We start from the raw sequence: 27,639 nt of genomic DNA on the forward strand, positions 1-27,639 counted from the left end.
ATGTCAACAGAATTGTATTGATATAAAACACTTCATATGAGGGTACTTAAGCCTAATCATGTTTTTATTAGGAGTTTCTTTCAAATAGTCTAGAGGGAGCCAGGCTTTGAAGGACAAAAAGAAACAGAACCTCTGTGCTGTGGGTTGTAGAATAAATTTCTTGTATCCTTTCCCCATCTGCTAGTTAGAGGACTCAGTCTTTTGTTCATGGTCAGTATGAATAACAAAAACAGAAGTGAATTTGTGAAGAGGTCATAGTATCATACTAAACATCTTCCCCTGCTAGTGTAGAGAGAGCTGCACATGCCAGAAAACATTAAGAAGTTTATAGAAAACTGAGAAGCTATGACATCAACTACCTCTTTAGTAGTTTCTAGTAATGATCTATCACATACTACTTAGGTGACTGTTTCAGCACTAAGAAAGGACGTAAAACATTTAGACGTTCATGTTACAAAGGTGATGAGCAGCATGTGAACAGAAAGCATTACGAAAGATTTTGAAGATAATGAGCAGATGTCCTGATGGACTTGCATTCAAGTTGTCTTCTTTTTTTTTCCCCCTTCCTGCCCAACCTGTGCTATTAATGAGCAGATGACATCCCATCTGATGCAGAAGCCGAGTTTCGTTTACATCGAACTGAGGTAGAAGAGCCAGGACTAAAAGTTTCTGAAGATGAAGAAGGAGCAGAAGATGCTTCTTGCAGCGTGAAAGAAGGTAATAGCTTTCCCACCATTGTTTGAATGATTGTAATTGCCTTCTGGGTAGTCTATACGCTTATTTAATGTTTTAAATCTCTTGGATTTGAACCAACTTCTCTCAGTGGCCTCCATAAACACTTCATGAAGAATGTTACAAGTCCATTGATCACAGCTTTGGAAAGAGTGAGAATCCATCTGATCACTGCTTCTTGTAGAAGCCTTTATATAAAATTTTTTACTGCTTTAAATATTTACAAAATGTTGGTGATATTCCAGATGCCTAACCTAGAATTTGTAAGACAATGTGGAGTTTGTCACTATTTGCTGCATGTAACATTAAAAATTCAGAATGCAACAGTCTCGTTTGTTTTCTTAAACTTATTTTTGCTTTCTGTAGATCCATGCAAGCCGTCCGCTCCTAATCAGTCAGCTAACGACATTGTTCTTCCTCTGTCTCCAGCTGATAGTCTCAAAGCAGAACAAGTAGAGGTAAGGGGAGGAATCGTTCAAGTTTTCTAGTTAGAACCTGAAGTTCAGTTTGTTGGATGAACCATTGAGAACTGACAGTCATGCTCTTTTCTGCTTTCCGGTCTCTATAATTGGTGTTCTTGAAATCTGGCTTTATGTAGACTTCAAAAAAAATGTACTGTCTTTCTTTCCTGCTTTTAGAACGCAGTGGCTCTGTCACAGTCACCCAAGTTCCCATCATAAAATGCAAAAGGAATTAGAGAGGATATTTTCATTTCAGTGCACTGTTAACAAGAAGTATATTGTGTATATAATGCATAATGGGAGTCATCAGTGAGCTGTTTCTTGTTTGTCCTGGTTTGGGTATCAAACCAGATAACAGTACCAAAAACAGATTCTGTACTAATCTTATTTGTATTACTTATTTCGTAGTAACCAACTGCTTACGTTTTCTAGGGTAACAGCATAGTTCAGCTGAAGGAAGCCGAGTTATTTAATGTTGTACTGTTAGCCCTGAAGTCGGCATGCAAGCTTACTGTGGCATTTCCAGCTAATAGGATGCAAGAGCAGAAAGTCCATGACCCTTAAGATGTTTATTTCAAACATTTATCTCCAGTGTTTGTGAAGAATTGCTTAATGATTTGACTTTCCTAGAGAGTTTTGTTATGAACCATTTTACTTGCACAATGGATGGATGACAGGATAAGGCTGGTATGCTGACGGCAATTGTTGACAACACTGTTAAAATGGAGGGTGATTGTTTTTTCAGACCAATCCAATGATTCTGTTAGACAAAGTTATACTTCATGTCAGGATAATGCCTGAATTCAGTACTTAAAGAGCTGAGTGTTTAATATGTCATAGGAGCACGCAGACAGAGAAGTTCATTCTCTAGTGGTTTTGTGACAATTGAACTAAACTTCTGGCTTTTAGAAGAAAGCTGGTGCAAAAGATAACATTAGGAAGATAATATCAGAACTCAGTAAGAAGAGTGCCATGCCAAAAGGTTACATATTCAAAGAATTGTACTACTGAGTAATATGGCAGTTTGCCTAATTTACTCTTAAACCACCCCTTGCTTTAAAAAAATGTTGCAGCTGCAGTGGATGCAAGCCGGCAGAAAGTACTGTGTTGATGAGAGCTCGAGAAAGTTGAATGAAATCTGTCTGAGATGAGGGACTACTGATATATACTTGTTAGCTACTTAACTTATATACTACTTACTAGTAGCTTGTGGTAGCAATGGTAATGGGAGGAAGGTTGAACAAGATGACTTTGTAGGTCCCTTCCAACTTTGTGATTCTATGATTCTATACAGAGTTGGAAGGGAGAAGGTAGGAAAACATAGAAACGGATTTCTGGAATTTAGCATTCTTTTTGTCCCAATAGTTAAATTTGCCCTATTGTTGAGTACAAAGGATAATTTTAAACAATCGGATATCTGCACCTGAGGAGGAATCCTAAGTGACATTCAAGGCCTGGGAGCAAGATGCGATTTGTGGGTTTTTTTCTGTATTTTAATACTTGGGAGGTTTGGCAGCAAAAATGGAACAGCATTCTAATGTGTCCAGTGACTACTAATATTTTATTATATATTATATCTGTCTTTTTTGTATTTATTAGGATGTAAAGGATCCCCTGGCTGCAATAAAATCTCCAGAGGCACGCTTTTTCCCTGAGCTTTTCCTTCTTGAGGAAGGACCAAAGGATGACATTCCCAAAGACAGAAAAGCTAAAAGCCCTTCTGTGCCACGCTCTCCAGTGTTATCTCAGCCAGTTGCATCACCAGAAACTACTGCACCTACGTCTCCACCAGAATCTCAGCCAGCAGCACCAAAATTGGCTTCATCCCCAACATCTTCTCAAAAGCCTATCTGTTCACAGCCTTTGCCTTCTGCTGAAACATCCATTCCATCCCCAGTGGAGCCTCCAGTATGTTTCCAGCCTGGCCCAGCCTTAACGTCTACTCCTCTAGCTAAACTGGTCCTTAGGAACCAGGATAGCGAGGTGGAGAAACTGGGGAGCCCTACCATTGCAGAAGAAGCTCTGAAACGTAGTAACCTTGTAGAAGAGTTCTGGATGAAGAGTGCTGAAATCCGGAGGAGTTTAGGACTCACCCCAGTAGACAGAAACAAACGCTCAGAATCAAACTTTCCTGCCCTTGAGACAGCTCCTCTGAAGACTTTTAATAGTGAGAGTGTCACAGGGGACGAAAGGATGCGTCTTGTGAAGCCACAGCCTGCCCCAAGAAGGCAGGGACTGTCCAAGTTAGAAAACGAGCAAATTTCTCTGCTCACTCCAAAATCTCCATCAGAAAAAGAACTGAGGAGTTCCCATGAAGTTAAGAGAGATGTATCCAGCAGTTCGGGACTTGGCCTTCAGGAGAGCTCATCTAACATGAGGACTTTGGCAAGCCAGAGCTTCAACACTTCCGACTCTACTATGCTTACTCCTCCATCAAGTCCACCACCACCACCTCCTCAAGATGAAGAACCGGCTACTTTGCGTAGAAGGAGGTATCAAGCACTTTGGCAGAATGAGATTGAATCCAAGTCACCTCCAACACCAGCATCAACACCTCCCGTTCCCCCACGCCACGAGCCAACCTCTGCTGTCAAAGAACCAATGCAGGCCAAAAAAGATGATGTGCGAAAGTCTTTTGCAGAGAGTGTGGATGAGATTCCATTTGCTGATGATGTAGAGGACACGTATGATGACAGGACAGAGGACTCAAGCCTTCATGAGAAATTCTTTACACCTCCTACCAGTAGGCCACGGCCAGAGAAACCACTTGTTTTGCCCTTGGTCAAGGAAAATGGTGGTCCACCCTCTATGGAGGGAGGGGTTAACCAAAAGAAGAGAGTGCTGCCTGAAATTTCTGCAGAGGCCAAGGAGCTTGCTGAAGAAAGAATGAGAGCCAGAGAGAAGTCCGTCAAGAGCCAAGCACTACGTGATGCCATGGCTAAACAGTTATGCAAGATGAAAGATATGGAGATGGCTGCAGCTGCTGGAGCCGCAAGGGCACGAAAGGCATCTTCTATGCCTTTGAAGACCAAAGAGTTGTTTTATGACTCTCCAAAGCACTCGGCATTGAAAATAGCAGAGGGGTCCACACTAAAGCATGATGCTGCTAGTGAGAAGTTCTCCACTCCTGCTGCTGATGTGGCTGGACCTGAAGGATCTGTCACCTCTTCAGAGGGCTCCAGTGGGAAGAGTAAGAAAAGATCTTCTCTTTTCTCCCCTCGTAAGAACAAAAAGGAGAAGAAATCAAAAAATGACAGCAGGCTTTCAGACAAATCTAGTGGTGGGACAGAGGAAGCAACAAAGACAAGGTCATTATGGAAGTCTGTTTTTTCTGGGTATAAGAAAGACAAGAAGAAGAAAGCTGATGACAAATCCTGCCCAAGTACTCCCTCAAGTAGTGCTACTGTGGACTCTGGCAAGCACAAACCATCTCCACTGATAACAGCTGCAGGTACAATAGATATGTGATACAGCTGTTTATCTTTGAATGTAAATTTGTCATCATGATATTATGTTGAATGGCACCTCTCCTCATTGCTAGAGGTAAAGACCAGGATACGTAGCAGCAATTCCAGTTGTGTGGCTGCATATTTATGGAGTTAAAAGGGTCCTTAAATAGAAGCTTCACTCTTGCTATGTACAAGGCACATCCAGGTTCTGCCTTAAGCTTGGTTTGAGAAACAAGCATTATTTACTGGAGTGAGGTCTTTGTGATGTTAGAACTTTGTTTTCTGTCTGATCCTCCCCTTTTCCTTGGATGTTCTGTTTCTTTCAACCTGGTTCTGTGGATACAGAAGACTGCAGGGATGCAGTCACTGCTGTGTTCTTGGTGATCTGACAACTGCTTGCTCACTTAAAGGTGCAGATTCTGCAGCCTCGTGTAAATCTCTCACACCATCAGGTACAGACAGAAATGTTTAATGGCAAGTTGTGTTACAGTAAATAAGTTAACCATAAACATGATCAAAACCAAATATGTTACATTTCTTTGGCTTTGTACAAATAGCCAGAATGGTGCCTGCTGCTGTCACCCAAGTGCTGTATGTTTCATCAGAACATTGATGCAGCAGAAAGGAAGGATCATGATCATGACTTCTAGTATTGTTGGCAGAAAGTGATGCCCACTCAGATTGAAGCTTCTAACTAGTGACCATTATTTTGTGGGGTAGTGCTTCTGTGCTGACTATGCACTCACAGGCAGTGCAGCTCAGTGTGGCATAAACAACTGTGATTCTCAAGTTCAAGCAGCTTGCCAGCTGAGATCCAAAGTGCTTACAGAGGGAAATGCGCTCTTGTGGCTGCCATTTTTCTAACTTCCCCTTCTTATTCCTGTCTTCTCAGATTTGCAGCTCCGTCGACACCTGAGTTTCTCAGAGGACTCTGACCTCTCCAGCGATGATGTTCTGGAACGCTCCTCCCAAAAATCCAAGCGAGAGGTAGGCAGATGTTGTATCATGCAGATCAGAGACTCAGACCCATGGCAGGAGCTTAGGTGATTCTTTTTGTTGTTGTTACTGTTTCTTCCGTGGAACAGGCTTTCGTGGAAGCTGACCAAGGGTTTGTTTCACTTAATTAACAATTACAAACTACTTACTAATGTTATAATATAAGGAGTCTGTTATCTCACTGTTAGGTTATTTTATATCTGAATATTACAGTCTGAACAGTGAATCTTGTCCCTGTAATGAACATACCAGTAATCTACAGAAAATGTCAGAAGACAAAATTTCACTAACTGTTATGTCATTGCAAAAAGGTAGTCCTCACCTCTTGTAAGGCTCCGACTGTAGGACTTTGTTTCACCGGCCTTTTTGATAGATTGATGAGGTAGAATTCCAAGCAAACTACAGGCAGCAGTATACTTTTTTATGCCTCAAGAGCACAATTATGACAGACTGTCAACTGAAAGGTAAGCTGTGGTTTGCACTTTGTGACTCATACAGGCCTACATATTTTTCCTAGGCAAAGAGTATTAGTACTTTCTTACGCCTGAAGGACAGATGAGCCATCAGTTGTCTCTCCTACTTTTACCTTGTTTTGTTTGAGGACTTCTTGGTAGTTGCTGAGTATTTCTTTGTATCTGATGTAAAGAAAACAAATGTAAAGACTAAACACATAGCGATCCCTTTTGAAATCCCAGTATATAATGATTAGCCTTAGCACGGTGTTTTCATCCCAGTGTGGCCTGGTGTGAACTCTGCTTCTTCTGAGAAACTTCTTGTTCCTGAGCAAACTTCCCAGAGCTAATTCAGTAGTGCAGTGGTGTAAGACATATCAGTGTCTAAAATAGTTTCACTTTAAGTGGTACTTTAATGAAGTTATTGAACAAAACAGAGGGGATATCAGTGCACTGGTGGAAAACGTAAGGATATGCTCTGCTGCTTTCATTCTTATTGGCTTCTAAGCTCTGCAAGACAGACTTTGCTAGGTATAAAGAATAAGTAGAGATTCCACTGGCCCTCCTGGTACTAAAGAATGAAAAATGGATTCTTCCTGTCCTTTCTCAATGGAGCCTGGTCCGTATATGAAATAACTCATGAAGAGATTATCTCAGAGGGTGGTGTCCCCGACACAGTGGTCTGTACCTCCTGTCTCAAACCTTTCATCTAGTCCTGCATTTCTGTGTATATATAAGGCTGGTGGATGGACTTGATGAAAAGTAAGAATTTCCTTGCATTTACTTACTTGTCTTTCAGTTTCTCTTCCTAGCTGATGTAGATCTCTTCTGGGAGGAAGATTGTTTTCTTTTTCTTTTATTCCTTTTTTTTCCTCTTCCCCTTTCATTCCTTCTTGTATGCCCTCAAGGTGTTTCATGAGAAATTCTGCATTTTCCAAGAGATGCATAGGAACGAGGTACCTGTGGTTAGAAGGGGACAGATGTGCCAACAGGGGTTCAGATAAGAGTTACAGAGTTACTGTTCTACCTTGTGCGCTCCTTCAGGAGGAAGCAGGCCTTAAATAAGGTCCATGCCTATTTTCAGACTTGAGTATGCCTTGATGGTCCATGGGGTTTTTTGTGTGTGTTTGTCTTTTCTATGCTGAGCAACTTTCATTTAAAATGGTGTTAGCAGAAAAAGATCCGGTCACTAAGCTTTGTGGGGATAGGTGACAGTGGCAGATGGCTGGGATCCTAATACTCAAAATATCTCATCAGTTTTGCCAAAGGTATGTTGGTATGTCTCATTTTCTCCTGTTTGCTGTTGCTGAGCTTATATTAAGAATAGATCTTTGGATCAGCATCTGCCTGCTTTCTAAAGGAACAGTTTTGGAGAATGGATTTGTTTAGAGGAAACAGAGAACTCCATGTACCTAACTTTATTGCATCCTGTTTGAGGATGTGAAAGAGATGCAAACATGGAATATGTTGCTGTCAAAAGAAACGTAACTGAACTTTGGGACTGACGAAACTGGGTTTGTTCTGATTTGGGGTGGGAATGTTATGTGTTTTAAATTACAAGGTACTCAACTGTAGGTAAAAGTTTACTTCCTATATGGCACATAACTTTTATGTGAACCCCTTCTCTGAGCCGAAATTTTGCTTCAGTAATTGTAGTGAGCTTGCTTCCCAGGTGGCTTGCTCCGTGTAGCCTGTTCTTTGTGATCAGCAGCAAATTTGTTCGGCATTGTTCAGTGTAATGTCTTACAAGAAAAACACTTTATAAAGAGTTCCTAGTGTGAATACCCTGTGGGCTCCTTGTGTATGGGTGTGTCATTGTGCGTCATTGCTTGTCATCGTTCCTCTACAGTTGTGGTGTTGTGATCAGATGTGCTTTACTCACAGGTAGTTTGCTTTTTACTGATGTTTGCATACGTGCTTAAATTGTTCAATGGCTTTTCATTTGTGGTTGTTTTTAGTTATTTAAATGTGCAAATGCAAATGCTGCCTGTTTGCCCAGAATGGCATAATGCCCTCTGTACTTCATGACACAAGACAAATTACCTTCTCTTAAAGACTCGAGGTATTTTACTTGCCTTATTTTCAGGTACAGTTTAACCTAGAATATTCTTGGAGGGGAAGGCAATGGTCTCCTCTCCTCTCCTCTCCTCTCCTCTCCTCTCCTCTCCTCTCCTCTCCTCTCCTCTCCTCTCCTCTCCTCTCCTCTCCTCTCCTCTCCTCTCCTCTCCTCTCCTCTCCTCTCCTCTCCTCTCCTCTCCTCTCCTCTCCTCTCCTCTCCTCTCCTCTCCTCTCCTCTCCTCTCCTCTCCTCTCCTCTCCTCTCCTCTCCTCTCCTCTCCTCTCCTCTCCTCTCCTCTCCTCTCCTCTCCTCTCCTCTCCTCTCCTCTCCTCTCCTCTCCTCTCTTCTCCTCTCCTCTCCTCTCCTCTCCTCAGGTTCTCTGGAGGTTCTTTTCTTAAACAGGGAGATGACATGTAACCCACTCTGAGCCTACCTAGTGTTTCTCCAGTCAAAGCAGCGAGGAAGATTATGATGTTATTTAAATGCAAATTATTATTTTGATGGAGTAGAAATTATTTTAAACCATGAAATAGACACAGCCTCCATGAAAGGTTGTAAAACAGTGTATAAATGGAGAGTGTGTGACAGAGTAATATGTGATTGGCTTAGCAAGTAAAGTAAAGCTACCAAACATGCCCCAGCAAACAAGCTATTATTCCACAGTGTACGCCAGAATTTTGTATGTGTATGTATACTTACTGCCCAAGTGGATATTAAATCCATAGGTGGACAAAGGCCAAAGAATTCCTCTAGAGAAAAAAGTATTTCCAAGTTGACTGCATCTTGAAAGAGACTGCCAAAGCTAATTGCCTTTAGGAGTGTGCTAGAAACTTGACTTTGTGCACAATGGTTTTGTTGTGCATAATCAGACTGGGCCATGTTCAGCATTTGCACAATTCTGTGTTGCATTTAAAAACAGCTTTGTTTTTTTACTATGCATCTGTTTTCAATGTTGAACTGATTTTGCTTCATTTTGTATGTTTTTTATTTTTTTTCCTTTACCATCCCCCCTTTAAAGTCGATTTATGTACCACACGCCTTGGCATTCAAGAGATCATATTCGTCAAAGGTAGTGTCTCCATTCCCAGTAGTTGGCCATTGTTGCATGTATACCCCTATATTAACCCATTGAATCCATAGCTATCCATCACATGTACACTAACATCACAAACATTGACTGTGCATGCGTGAGATGTTAGCAGACATGGGCAGCAAAATCTGTGTAGAGGTTGTCTACCAAAAATGCACTGAGCTCCAAATAGTCTGACACGTTAAAATGCATGCAATATCAGCACCCAGCAGTGCACCACTGCACAGAGTAATGTGGATAATCTTTGAGCTTCAGAACAAATGGGGTTGATAGAGAGCTACATATGTATGTGTATTCTTTTTTTATATACTTAGAACATGAAGCGGATTGTCACTCCTTTCAAAAGTACTCACAATCTTTGGGTTCACTGAAATCTCTGTGAAATTCTGTATTGAGCTAAAATCCAGACTGAAGTTGCATTTCTGTTTCAGAAATGTTGCTGCTTTCTGCAGTCATTATTGGCCTATCTTGACAGTCACAACAGCATGAAGTAGGATAGGGAAGTCATGCTGTCTCTAACTTTCCAGCGAAGTATTGACTTCTTGGAGCTTTAATAATGGTGCTTGCTGATCACCTATCCTAGGAGTTTTTAGTAGAGCTGTGGACTGACCAAATAAATCTCTACTCACTGAGAACAATAAAAAGGAGATAGTGTGATCAGTGTGGTCTGTATTAATGTTTTTTCTGTAAACTTAACTGTCAGTGTGGAAGACACTTCCAGAAGTGGAAGACATCTGTGTCCAGCTATCCCATAAAGGCTTCGTACATGTATGTAGGAAGAGGTTTCTTCTCTTCTCTGTAGGTTATTTAGTGCAGTTGTGAAGTTTCTTTGATGCTCTAAAGGTGATGAGAGGAAACACACCTAGATAACAACAAACCAACTAGTATACCTGAAAAGATACTGAACTACTTTTCAGTACAGTAAAAAATTTAGACTTAGATATTTTGAAAACCAGTTCACGTGGGAGAAAAGGAGGAGTATATTTCTATCTCTATAAATGCAGCCTTTCTCATTTTGGATTACTTCTGGTGCTGTGATATCCTTGTTAGGTGTTGGTTGCTCTGTTTTATACCAGACAGTTTTGTTGCATTCTTCTTGAGATGGGATTTACCCTCTCACACCAGAGCATCATTCTGTTTTCAAATGTCGTTTTGCTTTCTTGATTCAGAGAAAAATTGCACACATTTACACAGGTAGACATTACCAGTTATGTTGGTATAACTCCCAAATACAGGTATTTTACATCCAGAATAAAATGGTTTCTATGAAGAAAGCAGAATACCAATATAACTACACCAGTCTATATTGATCTCTTAGTTTATTCTGCTGTAACTGTTCATGTAGACGTGCCTTTATCTTCTAAAATGAAATCAAGGTGACCCCCTTATAAGGTACTGATTGACTTAATTAAGTCCATTTGGTTAAATCTGTTGAGAACAGATCTGTTGTGGACAGGTTCCAGATAGCAACGGAAGACTGAAATGGGACATCATATAAAATCACAGCTTTGCAATTGGCTTTATGTGCTTCTTCACTCCTGATTTGAACCTGAAATTGTTGCTCACTGCACTGTGAACACCTTTGCCTACAGAAGCTTGACTTTTGACACAGCTTTGACAAAGACAGAACACCTCCCTTCTGCAGTTTTGGAAAAGAAAATCATTTTCCCTCCCCCATTGCCTCTGGGCATGGAAATAAAGTGTGCTGTTTTTCCTTCCTTCAGAGAGCCTACACAGAAGAGGAACTGAATGCTAAGCTGACCCGACGAGTACAGAAAGCTGCCCGCAGACAAGCCAAGCAAGAAGAGCTCAAGAGGTTACACAGAGCTCAGGTAGTGTCTCACAATCTTCTTGTTATGGCAGGAAACCCTATCCAAAGGCACTGTGATCCTGACATTCCACTGGGTATGTCAGAAGAGGAATACAGAGCCAGAACTCCCTCTAGTTCTACACAGTTGTCTCTGCTCCTACTTCCTCTATCAGTCTCTCAAACATGGGAAGAAATTGTTGGAACCTGTCAAGGTAGTTTAGCAGCGAGAAAAATGACAAATGAGACCATAACACCTTTTTACCTGGAGATGAATATGGTACCACTCACTGAATGGAAGAGCTGTAGTCAGATAATTTCAGTGAACGCTTTCCTAGATTACACTGGTAGGTGAGGTGTTACCAAGTAAACTCAACTCACAAGAGAATCTGCTCTCACCGTTTATAGGAGATGGGTTTTGTTTAAAACTCAAGGAAGGGGATCAGCTGACTGAATGGCAGCACCTTTTACTTAGCATTTAGGAGGGGGATTTCAGTTGTAACAAATAAGTGAGTATTCAGGTGTCTGTTAAACGAGGTGCTAGGATGCAGAGATGGGGGTGTCCTCACTGGACGGGACTGTGATGCCTTTCAAGGCAGTGTGTTGTTGCATGCAAATACTTAGTTTTCAAACAGCTAATCTGACTGAAGTCACTCGGTACTGGATATGTGCTGCAGACAGAACAGGAGAATTGTTATTGATAAGCTCATTTCTCATCAGATCATCCAGCGACAGCTTGAACAAGTGGAAGAGAAGCAGAGACAACTAGAGGAGAGAGGGGTTGCTGTGGAGAAGGCCCTTCGGGGAGAAGCAGGTATCCAGCAGAGCTTGGTTTGCTTTTTAATGTTTTTTTATCAAATGCTTGTGCAGTAGCCCATAGGTGCTTGGATTTTAGAAGCATTTGGACTATTGTAGCCTAGAATTAGAGTCCAGTATGAATCCATTCCCCCTTTTCTTCCTTTCCTGAGGCCTTGCTATTTTTCTATTTCCTCTAATCCTCGGACCTTTCTAATGGCAGAGACTTAGTTTGCTTGTCTTTGCCTGAGACTCAGGAAGTAATCCTCCAGTTATTAATATTAATAATGGATGTCTGACTGTTTCTGCACATTATTGGATTTTACAGCTAGAAAATTACAGGGGTTTCCTAGCTGCAATTCACAGCTATCACAGTAGAAGAACCCCATTTGTACATGAAGAAAGTAACTGTGAATTTGTGTGTGCTTTCTCTATTGTGTTGGATTATCAAGGTAGTGTCCTTACAAGGGACCATCACAGAACATCTTCCTCACTGCACAGCCCAGCACACTGATTGCTTCAGACAAAGTTGTGCAGAGCAGAAATACAAACATGTACTAGAAGGTATCCATGGCAAGCTGTTAAATGAATGTGATCTGTATTTGTAATTATACTAAACAAGTTTCACCTGATCTGGCAAAACATGAGTGGAGGAGTACTTGGTTGAGGTAATGCTGATAGAAGTGTAATGATCTGGAAAAAAAAAGAGTCCTTTAATTGCATGGAGTCAAATATCCAGCAGGCAAATGCAGTGTGCATGTATCTGACAGGATTATGCCCAGGATTATGTACCTGATTACAAAGTCTAGAGATCAGTAATGATAATGATAACAGTGGAACAGATGGGAAGAATGATTTGGCTTATTGCTTGCACTTAAGAATGACCACTATGTCCGTGAAGATGGTATAAGATAAAGCAGTGAAGGTTCATCAGAGGAAAAGTCTGTTCAGACTCCTTGCCAATCACTTCACCAAGTTCAGTTGTGTTTGCTACTCCATGAAGGCATGTAAAGCAGCAGGTCTGAATAGTTACCACAGCAAATACGTTATACAAGTGTGGAAAATGATCTTGATGACTTGAGTGGTATTGTGATCTGACTGGGTTTTTAATATGTGGGTTCAAGAAGTACCCTTGTGTAAAACCTCTTTCTGTGCGGTGATGCCACCTTCCTTATGCAGTGTATTTCTGTGTAGTCCCACTCTGTTTGCTGGCCTGCCAGTTACTGCACTTACTAACACTTCTTCTTATCTCTACTTCCTCTTTTTCTTCTACATCTGGAAGTCTGTCTTGAATAGTCAGCTGCTAAATGACATTCATGTAAGACATGTCAGCACAAGCTGGAAATCTTAGCAGATGAGAGAACATCCTTCAGAATGCTAAAAAAAATAGTCCAGACCAAGAGTAAGAGTTGGTATTTTGCATGGAAGGCTGCAGACTTAAACCTTTGCATAACTTGCTCATATATAACTTAGCTCTCCCAAAATGGAAGCAGTCTTGGATGAGCTTATGTATTTGTGGATTTCCTAGTGAAATTATGGAATTGTAGGTCACTCTTTGTGAAATGAACCTCTTTTGTTCAGGAAGCCTGTAAGGTGCGCTTTACTCTTGATTACAGAGGCTTAACTCCATCATAAAGAATTCACAAGCTTCAATTCTCCAGTTATATCCTGGGATTAACAAGAAACACATTTTGATGGGGAAAAAATAGTAATACATACGTATATGTAAAGCATAGCCTTTTTTAACTGAAGATTAAAAACAAACTCCATCATTGACCACTCTTGCTTACATTTCACGTAAGTTTGCAATTTTTGTCTCCATTAATTTTCTTCTCAACTGCATTGCCTGGGTATTGACCTGACAGTGACCACTGCATTCAGCAGTACTGATGTGTGAAGTTGTGGTGTCATACCTTATCTCTGATAGGTTTTTCCCTAATGAAACTCTGTAAACAAAAGCTAAACAAAACGGGAAGGTCAATGTTGTCATCATCTGGGAAAAAAAAGAATCCTTTTAATAGGCTTGTACAAGTGGGAGAAAGGGGAGGGTGGAAAGTATGCCTCCTATGCACATACTCCATCCTCATAAAAGGAGAAGGATTGCAAGACAGGGTCAAAGTAATTGCTGTCCCTTAGAGGGCCACCAGTGTTAACTTGAAGATTATACTGGGCTCTGTAATGAGTGGGTTATTCATCTTCCCACCCTGTAGGGAGAAAGCAAATCACTCACTGACTGAACATTTAAATAGGAAGTTTTGGAAGTGTTAGTAGTAGTTTCCTAGTTCTAGATATTTGAAACTCCTGACATAAGAAACATGATTTTGTAATGGTCCATTTTCTTTTGTAGAAAGAGATAGACAAGGCTGTCTGAGATCCTTTCCAAAGTCTCTTATCATCTTTCAGCATGTTCCCTCTTAGTCATCTTTCTATTTTACTTTGTGTAGAGGTCTTTCATTAACTTAATTGTCCATGTCTCTGATCTCTGGACCTTTTTCCACCTTCATAGAAGCAGATCTTTAAGTTAGACTAGTGAGAACAAAAAAGATAGTCTCGGTAAGGATTTGTGTGCTTAGAATAATTTTGCTTTTATTTTCCGTCCATTTTGTTTTAGCCTTAGCAGGTGGTTTATACCGATCAGAATAGTCAGTGTTTTTTCACAGCAGTGTCCTGTGAGTTTACAGTTTAGATCCCAGCAATAAAGTTCAGTACTTTTTCCATAAGTGACAGTCCTTATCTGATGGCTGTCAGGCTAAAATGTTCTGTTTGGTGATACTTGCAGGTCACTGTCAACTTTAAATTAGACAAAATAATTGCACCTTTCTGTGTAACTTCTTTTCTTCTTTTTTTAATTGCCTCAGCCTCAGGGGATGTGCAGCCGGCCTCCTGTTCTGTCAAAAGCTGTGAACGCTCAACCTAACATTTCATTTCTGATTCAGAAAATAGTCTCACACCATATGATCGCTCAGTTGCCTTAGTTGTTCTCTCTTAATATCTTTGAAGATCTCACCCTTTGGCAATCACTTTTGTTGTAAGAATGAATGATCTGAAATGGAAGCTCTATTTAAGGTGGCAAGTTTGTCATATACAGGGTGGGCCAAGCTTTTGTTGTCTGTATTTTTTTTCTTCCCTTTTTGTTTTGTATTTTCTTTTGCATGGTGGTATTTCACTGCCAAGGTAAAGTAAGATAATCTCAGGACAAAAATTATCCCGTTGTTTTTCTGCAGCATCCCAGGAGACAGCTGGAATGGGCTCACTATTAACATAACATTGCTTTGTATTCAAGTGCATTCGCCTGTCTGGACATGATTATGACTTTTCAATTATTACCTTGAAAAATATGTCAACTTGGAAATCTCTTGAACTTTTTTCTTCTTCTCCGTTGTTCTCCTTGAGTACAAACATTGATAGTCATTTTTAAGATGTCTTGTATTGACAGATTGATTCTGAAAAATTTAAGAGTAACCTCTTGATATCAAGTGAATCACATGCAGTGAGAAACAGTGCTCTCGGTACTCCCATGTCTCTTCCCCAATAACTGTGCAGTGCTAGACTCACGGTGTTCCTGACTCTAGCAGCTGTGGACAGGCTTGTCTCTGTTACACACCCTCTTATGTACTTCTCTCACATAGGTACTGCATTAGCAGAAACCTTTTTTGCTGCACTTCTGTCATTTGTGTCAGCACGCAGTCAGTGCCTGTCACTCATGTTCTGTACGTGCACATCCTCCACACACTCAGCTCCAAGAAGTCAATCCTTACACCTCATACCTTATTCCTCTTGCAGCCGACCTAAACAGTTATGAAAACAACAAGAATAGCTCTTCTTTTCTCAGCAGGAACAGGAAAGACATCAGTGTCAACTGCTGGTGCAGACTGAGAGTGAAGTGTCTGTGTAAACTTCTTGATTGTTCTCTATGGATATCCATGCCTGCCTGCTGGGAATTTTCTCCTCATCTTCCCAATGTATTTTTGTGATCCATATATGTGCGCATGCACATATATGCATATAAACAGACATAATTTTATATGTATTTTATATATGTGCAAACGTACATAGATGCATGTTTCTTGTTGATCTGTCTTTTTTGTTTCTGTCTGTCTGTATGTCTTTTTTATCTCATAGATTGCTTTGGTTGTGTGGGGCTAGGGTGGGTATCTGACTCAATAACTCTGTCTTCACCGATTCCTTGTTATAGACTATTGGGGAGAGTCTTATTACAGTGACCTCATCGACTTGCATCTGGGTGGTATGTATAGCTGAACCTCCCGCTGACACTAACCCTGCTGACACTCCTTCCCACCCCTCCCTTCACCTACTTCTCCCATCCTTGGCTCACAATCAAGAAGAAACAGTCCTTGCACATGACTGGCAGAACCCCTTTTGCAGCTCAGGAAGTGGAAAATCCTGGCATACTCCACAAACCATGTGTAAAGCTCCCTCTTGTATTTTCCATATTGATAATTATTTTGGAATTTATATACTTTTCACTCCAGCCACCTTCACTGCTAGAAGTGGCTGTTCTGACTTTTGTTTCTCCTTTGCAAAGTCCAATTCTACCATCCCTATCTTCAGGGAGATATATTAACGCAAAGGGAATGGCAGATCTGACCTACTCCCAGGAGCTACAAGGCTCTAAAGGATTATTTATGCCTTTGCCTCCTGCTTCTCCTTCTGAGGCTCTTTTGCTCTTTTCAGAGAGTATTTTGATGAGCTCACAAGAAATGCATCCTCGAGGTACTTTGGAAACAGTGGTAGATGACAGATTTCTTATTTCTTGGTTTGTCTTATTGTAGGGCTGAGAATCTACAAGTAGAATTGCAGTCAGTTTTGGTGCAGTCTGTTTCCATTCACCTCCGTCTGCATCAAACACAGCTTCAAATTTTGCTGTGTAACTTGATATCTCATTTAAGTGACAAACATAGGAGAGTTTAGCTCTTATTTTCCTTGCTTGATGATTATAATGTGATTGACACTCCGCACTGTGATTCTTTTCTTCAATTAATGTTACTTTTAGCTCTGTTTTTCCTTACCTTACATTGATAATGTGGCTATCAGTCTGCACTGTGGTTCTCTATTTCCTTAATTAATGCTACTTCCTGAATCCTGTAGTTAGGCAGATAATTTCTGCTTTTTAAATGCTTTTTGTTTAATGTTTGTCCCTCTTGAAAATTAAAATTCCCTTGACTCATTTAGTTAATAGTGTAAATCTGTTCTCACAAAGTGAACAAATCTGTCAGTGGATCCAAGAGAAAGCAAACCCTGCTAGGTTGCTTTGCCATCAGAGAGTCTCTCATTTTGTTTGCTGTCAGAATATGAAGTTGCTTGATCAACCTGTGCTTTTGTTGAGGGGCTGCACTGCATCCAGCTCAGCAGGATGGAGGGTCCACATGCTCCAGGCCTGACACAAATCAGATCCCTGCAGGTCTTCCCTCTTGTTTCATTGTTTTCAATGAATTTCAGGTGAAATCAGGTGTGCCCAGACCCACGTGAACATGAAATGGGAGCTGTAAAAGGGTTGATGCTGAATTATTCCTAACAGATCCCTTTCCCCATCTAATGCTATTTCCTCTAGACCTTTCCCTCCTCCCCATCCTCCTCCTCCTCCTCCCAATGCCTCATTAGAGACAGCAGTCCCATCAAAATCACTGATGGTGGCTTTAAGAAAAGCAAAATAATCTTTACTTAAAGGGACACTGTCACTTAAAAATTACTGTGTTGCAGAAAGTCTCAAATAATAAAAAACTGAATTTGCTTTTCATATTATTTTTGCTTTTTTTATGGGCTTCTATTACGAGCTGCTTTTATTTAGATGGTGACTTTAGTCATTTGGACTCCAAGCAGTTAGAGACAATGTTGATATTAAAAAGAAAAAAGACTGATAACACTTAAAAACATCATTCTGCTCATCTCAGAAATACCTTTTCCTAAAGAAGCTTAAAAAAAAACCAAATATTGGGCAGTATCCCTTTAAATGCAATGAGCAGATAGAGCCTGCTGAGTATGTGGCTTTATAATTTAGTTTTGTTACCTCTTTAATTTGCTTTTGATTTGCTCTAAGGGCTGCCAGAACACTTTTGCCAGAGGGGATACATTGCTATGCTGCTACTTGTCACTATTCAGTGGCTGATTTAGAGCTCAGCTCTCAAAGTAATGTGTCTGTGCAGGCTGCTGCATCTGGGTGGAGTGATGTTGAAGCCCCTGGGGCTGTGTGGTACTGCTGAGCTCTGTAAGCATTGTGGCTTAATTATTCAGTGGGTAATTTGTGTCTCTGAGGCACCGGCATAGCTGTGAGTCATATTGTCAGAAGAACGATAAGCAAAGTTTCAGAAGTACTTTGCAAAGTTATCTAAAAGTTGGTAATTATTCTCAAGTGATAAGGACATTACTTTTATCTGGATTTTCTTTATAGTAGTGAGGGTTGGGTTTCATTTGGTAGTTACAGGCTACACAACAACATCTTCTGCAAGGTGTGGTAACTCTTGACCTCCTGGTCAAGTCCCGGTGTACAGGATTGCAGCTTGCTATCCTGGCTACCCATGTTGCTCTACTCAGATGTCATAATCCACTCTTCCTGTTCTAAAATACCATGTACCGTTGCTCTAAAGCACGTGTTTCATTTCATGCTTCAGATGGCCACATTTCAATTCTGAGTAGTTTTTCCTGTGTGTACTGTATATGCAACTATGTTAAAAGGATGTTACAAAAGTGGCTAAATCAACTGAAATTAAGATTGTGTGTTATGTTGATTTATCAACAGATTTATAACCTTTAGGTTCGCTGCAGCAAACTCTGCGTCTTACCCTTATGGAGTAACTGATAGCAACACTAGGACGTCATCTCTGTAGATCCTCATGGAGAGGAAATGGGACATGGTCAGTGGATCTCACTGGTGTTTGCTGGCAGCTGTGGAATGGTGAGACTTGAAAACATGGATTCTGAGCCAGGCACTGGAAGGATACAGTACTCTGGTGGATACACACTTCATCCATTTTACTTACTTTCCAGAGGATCTTTGTCCTAAGCCCATCTTTGTCCATCCAAACCTCCTTACACCACTTCCATTTTCATTCTCAGTTTGTTTCCTGTTTTCAGGCATTTAATTTTAATCCCTATCTTTTTGACAAAGAAATCCTAATATTTACCCTTCAAACCTCCTGTTCTTCCCCACCTGGTCTTCTACCCCTTGTGTTCCCGCTGACTCAGACTACTAGATTCAATCCCTGCCAATGGCTTTCTCACAAAATTTTTGGGTTCTTCTCCCTTTTCTACCATTATTCTTTCTCTGGACAGCCCTAGCTCATATCTTCTCAGATCTGTCTTCTTCCACCCCTTGCCTATTTTCCCCTTTCCTCTCTGCCTCTTCTCCTTTAGCAGTTAGCATTCTTAGTCTCCTTGCCCAATTAGTCTCAGCCTCAGATCTTCCTTTCCCACCAGTTCCTCGTTTCAGTTTAGCTCCTATTCTGACTCTGGAAGACAACTTTGTTATTCCCTCTGTTTTCAAATGGACGACTTCATTTTCCTTGCACCCAGCAGGGAGTCACTGGGGGCGCAGTCCCACACTCCATTTGTTCTTTCCTCTTGGCTGGAGTCAGGAAGAAGGCTGGTATTTTTGACGGTGCTGATTTCAGACATTTATTCTTTCTTGACAAGGTTCTGCTGGACATCAGGTAAACAGGAAAAAAGAGAAATTGTGTTTTTAAGAACTCATCATACTTTGTTTGAAGTACAGTGTCCAAGAATTCACTTTTTATTAGCTTATTTAAAATACTGGGCTGACTACGTTCTTTAAAGACCTGCAGATCTAATTCTGCAGGGCCAGAGTCTGATGTACAAAAGTGGGAACAGTCCTAATTCCTGTTGTTGGCAAACACAGCTCTCCCACAAGAAGATTGAAGTTGTAAGATAACATTACTTTTTCAGTCTGCCGATGCTTCTGACACTGAAGCAAATCTGTGACGTGTTTTCTTTGCAGGAAAGAGCATCTGATAAGCAGAACTTGCTAGGTGTAATGAGAGTACTTGCTAGGTACTGTAAGCAAACAGTTATCATTTACCTGCTTCTTTCTGCGTACCACTCACAGGTGCACACAGAAACAAAGACAGGGCGAGCATGGGCCTTGTGCAAGTTGTGATTGCATTTTGAAGTGCCTTCAGGTCTAGTGGGATGCAGAAGATTTCTATGCAGTCATTTGCACATTCAGCTCCAGCCACTGCTTTTCCAGGTTTCTTTAGCCTGCCCACCTCAATTTCTTTTACCCACTCTCTTCTGCTGGTTAAAGACAGCATTCAGATTGCACGGCAGTGCAGCAGTCTGTGAGTTTTGCCCTGGTTTCTTAGGATGATTGTATTTCAGAGCACATTCATATCAACACAGTTTAATAAACTGCTGTCAGACATCTTGAACAATGTACCTACCAGGTAGTTGTCAGAATCCTTTCCCTCAATTTTATACTGCCTACAATTGTGTGTGATCTGTATTGAGCACTGTGTTGTAAGTACTGAGATAAAATTAGAGTTCTTCATCTGCTGTTAAGCGGCACATGGAAGCTGTTAGTAGAGTAAGACTTTGTAAAGTGTGATCTTGGCTTATAAGGCCAGATGCTAGCATTGCCATGCATGAGAATGAAAGTTAGCCTCAGAGCTGGATTTCCTACTCAGTGTTGCTGATTTCTGAACTGCCCTGGTTAGTTCACAGATAGCCTCCTGGATGCAAATTTTGCAAAGGACGTGATCCCATTTGGTCTGCAGAACATCTGCTGATGTAACTGTGATGTGCAGTGGCTCAGCAATCCATCTCTCCTATTATAGGGTTTCTGCAAACAAAGAATGGGAGCCGTAAGTTTGATGGTAATGGTATCTGCAACCCTAAACTTTCTGCTATGCTTTCCTCTTCCTGATTGATTATGTACCTACAGCAGAACTGGGGAAGCCATTCGTACGTGTTGACGTTTAAACAACAGGAAAATAAAATGAGAAGAGTCCAGTGTAGCTTGTGCAGGAAAGAACAAGATAGAGTGGAAAGGAAGGGGTATCTTCATAGTTGCTATAAAATTTCTCTTCCTTGTTTTGGAGAGGCTTAGGAGCTCTGGCATTTATTCTTGGATTAGCTCCTGATTTCCACCACTTCATGGTTGGACTGGATGATCTTGGTGGTCTTTTCCAACCTTGGTGATTCTGTGACTCAGCAAAGTCTTCAGTCTCTCAAGTGTGCTATGGCAAGCAACGTCTTTCTTGTCATGGCTGTGTTAACTCAGAAAGATCTGGGGAGCGCTGTTTGCAGAGGCGAGATAATTCCAGTCAAATCATTGATGGGATGTGGCTGTCTTCCTGTGCACCCTTCTGAATTCCTCTGCTTGCCATCTTTGTTACTTGAGTTATGGGCTGCTGACCTCTGCTTTGAAGGTTGCACAGAGGACTAGGCCTGGAACAGAAGGCATCAGCAGGGCAGCACATAGCTAATAGTGCTGTAGATAAAGGCCTGTGCTGCCTGACCTTGGCTGCATTTTTTTTTGGTGGTAGGGGACATGTTAACAGAATCATCATTTTTGTTGTTGTTTTTTAATTTGCTCGAAAAGAAGAGTGTTTTTCCATCTGTCCATAACTCTCTGACCAGGAAAACTGCCTTGTAGTAATGATCACGCTTTTAATTTAATGAGTTCATGAGCTGGTGATTTCACTAAACAGTAATGAGAAGGCTGTGATGTCTGCTGTAAGTTTACTGATGGCTTTGGAGGCAATAAAAAAACATACAAGGATTTACTGAGTATAATCAGATGAGTGAGAAAGGCAAGGCAGGTCAGACAGTGCAGTCTTTTTGTAGTACCCAGTGAGGTGCTCGAGCTCTTCTCAGGAGTTTGTTTAGATAAAAGGACACAGTGAGGTAAGTTTCAAGCTGCACTTCACTCTGCCCTTGCTGTTCAGGACCTCCAGGAAGTAGGGAACACTTCAAAGGCTTGTTAATCATCGTGGCTTGTTACTCATCATGGATTGATGGAAGTTGTTTCCAGAGCAACTGTACCAATCGTGTAACCAGTATTCATTAATGCAACTGTAATTTGCAACTGGAATGATTGGAAAATATCTTAATAGTGCAGGTTGTATTCATTACGTTAATGAAGAGCAATATTAATATATCCAGTAGCAGGAGTATAGATAATGTAGACTTTGTCACTTGATTCAAAGACACATTATTCCTAGACAGGAGTGGAGAGGATTATATTTCTGCTCAAAAACAGGACAACTGAAGCCAAAGAAGAAGGCGTGAAGGGAGGTGTCTGCACTATTGTCCTCTGCTGTGTAAGACCTGTGGCTTTTTACTGGAGACCAAAGTTGGTATCTTTTCCTGGGATGTGACACTTTGCTCACTGATAACAAAAGTTAATAGTTTGTGGCCATTGTTGCAATGAGATGAATGGCATTTTCAATATCAGCTATTTATTTTCAGATCACAAATGGCAAATTCAGATTTCCTCACCAAATCCGTAACTCCATAGTTTGAAATTCAGAAATGCAAACGTGTTTGAGTCAGCAATATCACCCCACCTCCTGGAATTCTGAATGAAAACTCAAACCCTGAGAAACTGAAGTGGATTCTTCCATATAGTTAAATATCCATTTCCTGATGCCCAAAAAGAACTGGTAGACTATCAATTAGAGTGTAAGGGCTTATATGGTGAAATATTTATGTTGAATAAGGTAGGATGTGAAACAAAATGTAGTGGGCATAACATACTACGTGCTCTACTTTATATGAAAGCTTCTTCACAGAGGATAGCCTGTATGTATCAGTGCTTCGGGGACTTGTTTTTGCTTTTGTAACCTAAATCTGTGAAATGGCTATCATGGGAAAAGCAGCCCTAGCATTTTTCATTTTAAGTGAAGAAGCTGGAAGACCGAGTAATTAGAATTAAGGTTCTGGTACTGTCAACTTATGTTGGTACGGTGCTTTATCTGTAACTGTCATGTGGCCAACTGTGGAACCTGTCCTGATGTTGCCCCTTCCTGCCCCCAGTGCAGAGGTTTCTTCCTGTCTGAGAAAGCCTTACTGCTCAGACACAGGCTTTGAAGCCGATGTGCTCTCCCTCTCACTCCAGTGCGTCCTCCATGTGCTGGTCTAGTTCTGTGATGGTCCCTTCTAAAGCCCTCCCAGATTGCTGCTAGCCAAGAGTTATGTAAAGCTGTCTCTAAACCACATGTACCAAACTGCTGGCTTCTCCACGTTATGAGTTACTCTTATCATATTATTGTTCTGGTCCTTTTCCTAAACAGGAATGCCTCCCATTTATAAATGAGGTTCTTCATTTAGAGTAGCAAGTGTTTTAGTTTACTGGCTTTGATATTTCAGGCTCATCACCTCCTTAGTGCATGTGTTGTCCTCTAACTATTGAAGTGGTACTAGTTACTTTCTACTATTTATCTCTGCAACGTTAAGTACAGCTGAAGAGCAGATTCTAAGTGTTAAAGCAGCTGAACCATTGTAGAGATGAGAAATGTTTGTCCTTCCTTAGGTGACTGAGATGATGGAAAATATTCAGTAAGTCACTGATGTTAACAGGACTTGTAAGCTTTGTGAAATGAGAATGTCAAGGGACAGCTTTAAATTCACCGTCTTATCTTTGCAGTGCCCTTAGTTGATCATTCCCCCCACAGACACTGACATGAATCATTTTTTTATCCACGTAAAAGCTGATTCTTGTCTAAGCACCCAACCTGAGTACATGTACTCACCATGCTTGACATGGCCGATCCTGGCAGATGGGTTCCACATGAATCAGATTCTCCCCGTGATGTTCCCTACCTGAAGGAATTTTTTTCCATTTAAAAGGATACTTTTTCCATCAGTGGATGCTGCCACGGTGATAAGACCGTGGTACTGTTAAAGCTGTGAGGTGGGTTGGCTTGTCTTATGCATGAAGGAGAGACTTTTTGTAAACCTGCTTGAAATTTGAGATGTATCAGCAGGAGTTAAATATTTATCTCTGCTCGTCCTGACATCTTGTTCACAAACTTTTCAGTTGAAGACCACAAGATTGGAGGTTTATGTTAGGAAAAAGTCAGCAATAACCTCCTGTCTAGGAATTGTACAGCTCAGTAAGCGTTCACTGATATTCAGCCTACCTCTTATCTGTTATCTGTGCTTGCTAGAGACATTATTCATCTGTAGACTGTTCCCTTGTTTCTGCTTCTCCATTTCTTGTATTTTTTTCTTTTCTTCTTGTGTTTCTTTTCTTTCTCACTCTTACGCTTTTTGTCCTTTGCTTGTCTTTTATTTCACCCCTTTCCTCTCTTCCGTTCCACTTCCAACTTCCTTTTCCTCTCCTGCCTCTTCCTCTTCCTCGTTTGGTCCTATTGAAGTTGAGCCCAATGGCGGGACACCACGTCGTAGACCTCTCTCCTTCTGCCCTTGCTGTGCCCACGAAGGTAACGTAACCTCACACGCTCCCTGTTCTCCTTGACCGCAGCTGGGTTGTCATAGCAGCACTAGTCAGCTAGTGACCACAGGGTCCCCAGCCTTTTATTGCTGTTTCCCCAAACCAGCCTTCTCAGTAGCAACCTGGTAACCAGCTATGTGGGCCTATGGCAAGTTACTAAAGGTACAGTATCCCTTTGGCTAGTCCCAGCTGTGCTATGATGGGCGTGTTGGAGCGGTGGTGGGAGCAGTAACATCACACTCAAAAGTTTCTGTTTGCATTTGGCGGCTTCGATTTCTCCATTCCTCCTGAAAGATGTTTGGAAGGTGGGGTAAGGGAAGAAAATTCACTTCCTTAAATTGCCTTTTAATTAATATACATGGATTAAAGGAATACTGTGTCTTTTTAAAGGACTGGTTGGCAAAACATCTGAGAACTTTAAAAGTAAACAAACCTAAAGTTAGACCAGTTTTTCCTCATCCGTCTTGCTGAGTGAGTTCTTTAACTGTCCCAAATGGAGTTTGCCATAGAGTTTCCATTGCCAAGGCATGGGGGAAGGGGGCTGTCTGTGTGTTCATGGTGTAATTTTGCTAACCACTTACTTTGCTTTCCATGGTGCTCCCTCATATCAGTTGTCAGTGCCCTCTCTCCAATCCTACCATTCTTCCTCTGCTCATTGGCTGTTTAAAAATACTTAATATGTTCCATAGGTCAGTAGTGCTGTGTTTTTGGCTTTTTCTTAGAGGCATTTGTTTTCTGTACATCCTGGCATTGGAAGGGACAGGGAGACTTCCCAGTGCTTTCATGCGCCACTGCACTGGACATCTGCATGTACTGTCTCCCTCTCCTGCTGCCATATGGGCATATTGTGCAGAGATGCTTAGAAAGGAATGCTTGGAAATGAGCAACACACTGGTCTAAAGCCCAGAGAGCTGGATGCTCTTAGGGTTGTACAGCTGGGTCTGGTACTTCCCAAGGGTCTGCTCTGTCAATTTTTCAAAGGCAGATGTTCTCAGACTAAGCTGCAGTTCAAAGGAATTGTAGGCCTGCCTTTACTTTACTCCAGTGCAGCCGTTCTCTGAGACCAGAAGGGTGAAGGCAGGTCACAGATCTGACTGTCAGTAGTAATTAATGTGATATTTGTGTAGTGTTTCCCAGAGTTCAAACAGCAAGCTTTGCTGCATGATTATTTTTGGGATCAAAATGACTGATTAATAGGTTTTGCTCTTGGTGTAGATAGCACGTGCCCTTAATAACAAACTTAGACAGGGCTGTTAGTTACTTCAGAATGCCTAGCAAACATGGCAGAATATGGTGTAGTGCTCAGGAAATGCTCTAGGGCTCAATTTGAGGCCTTACCCTGGCTTCCATTTCTGTGCAAGTAGGTGAGTTGCCAGGGTTCTTGTTGGTGCTGGGTAAGAGTCAAGGCACTCATCTGCAGATAATTCAGTGTGCATTCAGTGGCCCAGAACAAGGGACTGTCAGGAGGAGCTTTCCTGGTAAGCCCTTGTGTTTGGTAAAAATCAACAAAAGTCTTTGGGAACAGAATTCTGCAGTTTATTCTAGGTAACTTCTGACAGATGTGAGATTGATCAGTGTTCCACTGCATAAATTCATGAGTTGGTTTAAAAACAAATACCAACCAAGAAATACCATGGCCCAAGATATTTTGTGCTTCCACTTTCACGTTAGCAAATGTGTCGGGGGGTTTTCTCTTTCTGGTGCTGATGTGCAATACAGTAGAAGTAGTTTCTGTGCTTACTGTGCACAGGGGATCGTCAAGGAGGATAGATGCATGTGGCCAGGAGGAGCAGTCAAAACCACTCGTTTAGCTATTGAAAAAGATGTTACTTTCTATCAGTAAAATATAAGATTGCGGACATACAGTTGAAGAAAATAAGATGTAGAGTGGCAATTCTATTTCTGATGAGTGCACACTAAAGTAGCTGGGATGAGGAACTATAAAGCTCTTCTAATGAAAGGAAAAGTGACGTACAGAAGTGTGGGCTTTCTGCAGTAAATGTGAGGAAGAAGCAAGCAATCACAAGAAAATAAGAAAGCAAAAAATACTAATACAAATCAGACTCCAAAGACAAGAGAGTCCTTTTGGAGATGACTTCCACTCTTTTGTGCGCTCTAGGCAAACTGAATGGACCCGGCTTGGGAGTGCTCTGGCAGCATCTTGCTCGGCTTTCTTTGCACATTTTGCCCCATTGTTGTTTTTGCCATTTGGGCTTGTAAGGGTTGTGTGGTGTTTTGCCTCAGTCTTAACAAGTTTCTTTTTTGCAGGCATGGGAAAGAAGGATGATCCCAAGCTGATGCAAGAGTGGTTCAAGCTGGTGCAGGAGAAGAATGCCTTGGTTCGCTACGAGTCCGAACTGATGATCTTGTAAGTCAATGTGCAAACTTTAAAAGAGGGATTACTTTATAAATAGCAGTGGAAGATTTGTCAGTACCGTCTTCCCTATGATGCTTGAAGGTCATCAGTCTTCTAGTTTGATTCTTGGCTGAGACAGGGATCAAGCTTTCAAAAGAGTGCAAGAAGAAATAATAAGGAATTAAATTTCTAACTGTTTGCACGTGTGCAGTAAGGATCCTTGTTCAGTTCTGAGCCCTTTCCAAGCTGTTCTTGGATAAAACACGTACTGTTCACATGTTACTGAGTGACGAAGAAGAAACGAATGGCTTCTAAGTGTAGCCAAACTGCTTAATTCTGTTACCTTTGTCATATGGCCCCTTTTCTCACCTTGTTGTGGGACTCCAGTGCTTCTCATTTGGGCTCACGTAACAGATCTTCTCCTTTAATAAAGCTGGGAGCTTTCTTAGTCCCTGTGGTGCAAATTCACTGGAATTCATTTCTGACTTTGGCAGCTGGCCTGAGCAGTGTGGAAGTTTGGTGTCTTTTTTGGTGCCTGAGTCAGAAAAGCCCCTAGATGTCGTCTGCATTGGAATTGAAATGGCAATGACCTGGCATGACCTTAGATGTTAAGTAATTTCTCTTTAGAGTGGCAAATAGCAGATAACGTTGTATGGTTTTACAGCGATTGCAGCTTTACTTGTTCCCAGTGTTTCACATGTTTTAGATTTGATCTTTAAAAATCTATTTCTGTACATTAGGTACCTTTAAAGTTGTTCTAAAATAGATTGATAAAATGCATAGCAGATATAGGGGGGAAGAAATTGAGAATGGTTATGGAGCAATTGTACAGAGCGTTTGAATACACCCAGAACTTGGACTCCTGGTGTGTTTCCCTTCCAGCGCTCGGGAGCTAGAACTGGAAGACAGGCAGAGTCGATTACAACAGGAACTCCGGGAGAGGATGGCAGTGGAAGGTGAGAGCAATAAAGATTACCTCATAGTTTGTATGTGCATATTTCTTGTCTTGCGTG

At 41.3% G+C, this 27,639-nt stretch overlaps 1 protein-coding gene across 50 annotated transcripts in view; it reads left to right on the forward strand.

The window, feature by feature from the left end:
* MICAL3 (microtubule associated monooxygenase, calponin and LIM domain containing 3) overlaps nucleotides 1-27,639 on the forward strand; it is a 166,115-nt gene that overhangs the window by 133,458 nt on the left and 5,018 nt on the right. For 38 of the 50 annotated variants that reach the window (XM_015864896.3, XM_085520566.1, XM_085520391.1 and 35 more), the window contains 10 exons: nucleotides 595-717; nucleotides 1,099-1,190; nucleotides 2,793-4,644; nucleotides 5,535-5,629; nucleotides 9,167-9,217; nucleotides 10,963-11,070; nucleotides 11,766-11,859; nucleotides 24,194-24,259; nucleotides 26,539-26,638; nucleotides 27,509-27,582. In XM_015864896.3, the coding sequence (XP_015720382.2) occupies nucleotides 595-717; nucleotides 1,099-1,190; nucleotides 2,793-4,644; nucleotides 5,535-5,629; nucleotides 9,167-9,217; nucleotides 10,963-11,070; nucleotides 11,766-11,859; nucleotides 24,194-24,259; nucleotides 26,539-26,638; nucleotides 27,509-27,582 (2,655 nt within the window). Of the gene's footprint in view, nucleotides 1-594; nucleotides 718-1,098; nucleotides 1,191-2,792; nucleotides 4,645-5,534; nucleotides 5,630-9,166; nucleotides 9,218-10,962; nucleotides 11,071-11,765; nucleotides 11,860-16,035; nucleotides 16,087-24,193; nucleotides 24,260-26,538; nucleotides 26,639-27,508; nucleotides 27,583-27,639 lie in introns of all 50 variants that reach the window. The other 12 variants (XM_085520440.1, XM_085520461.1, XM_085520480.1 and 9 more) reach the window with 6 other exon arrangements.

This window comes from Coturnix japonica, chromosome 1 (assembly GCF_054131305.1).
Source record: "Coturnix japonica strain WE chromosome 1, WE-NBRP24, whole genome shotgun sequence".
Taxonomy (NCBI): domain Eukaryota; kingdom Metazoa; phylum Chordata; class Aves; order Galliformes; family Phasianidae; genus Coturnix; species Coturnix japonica.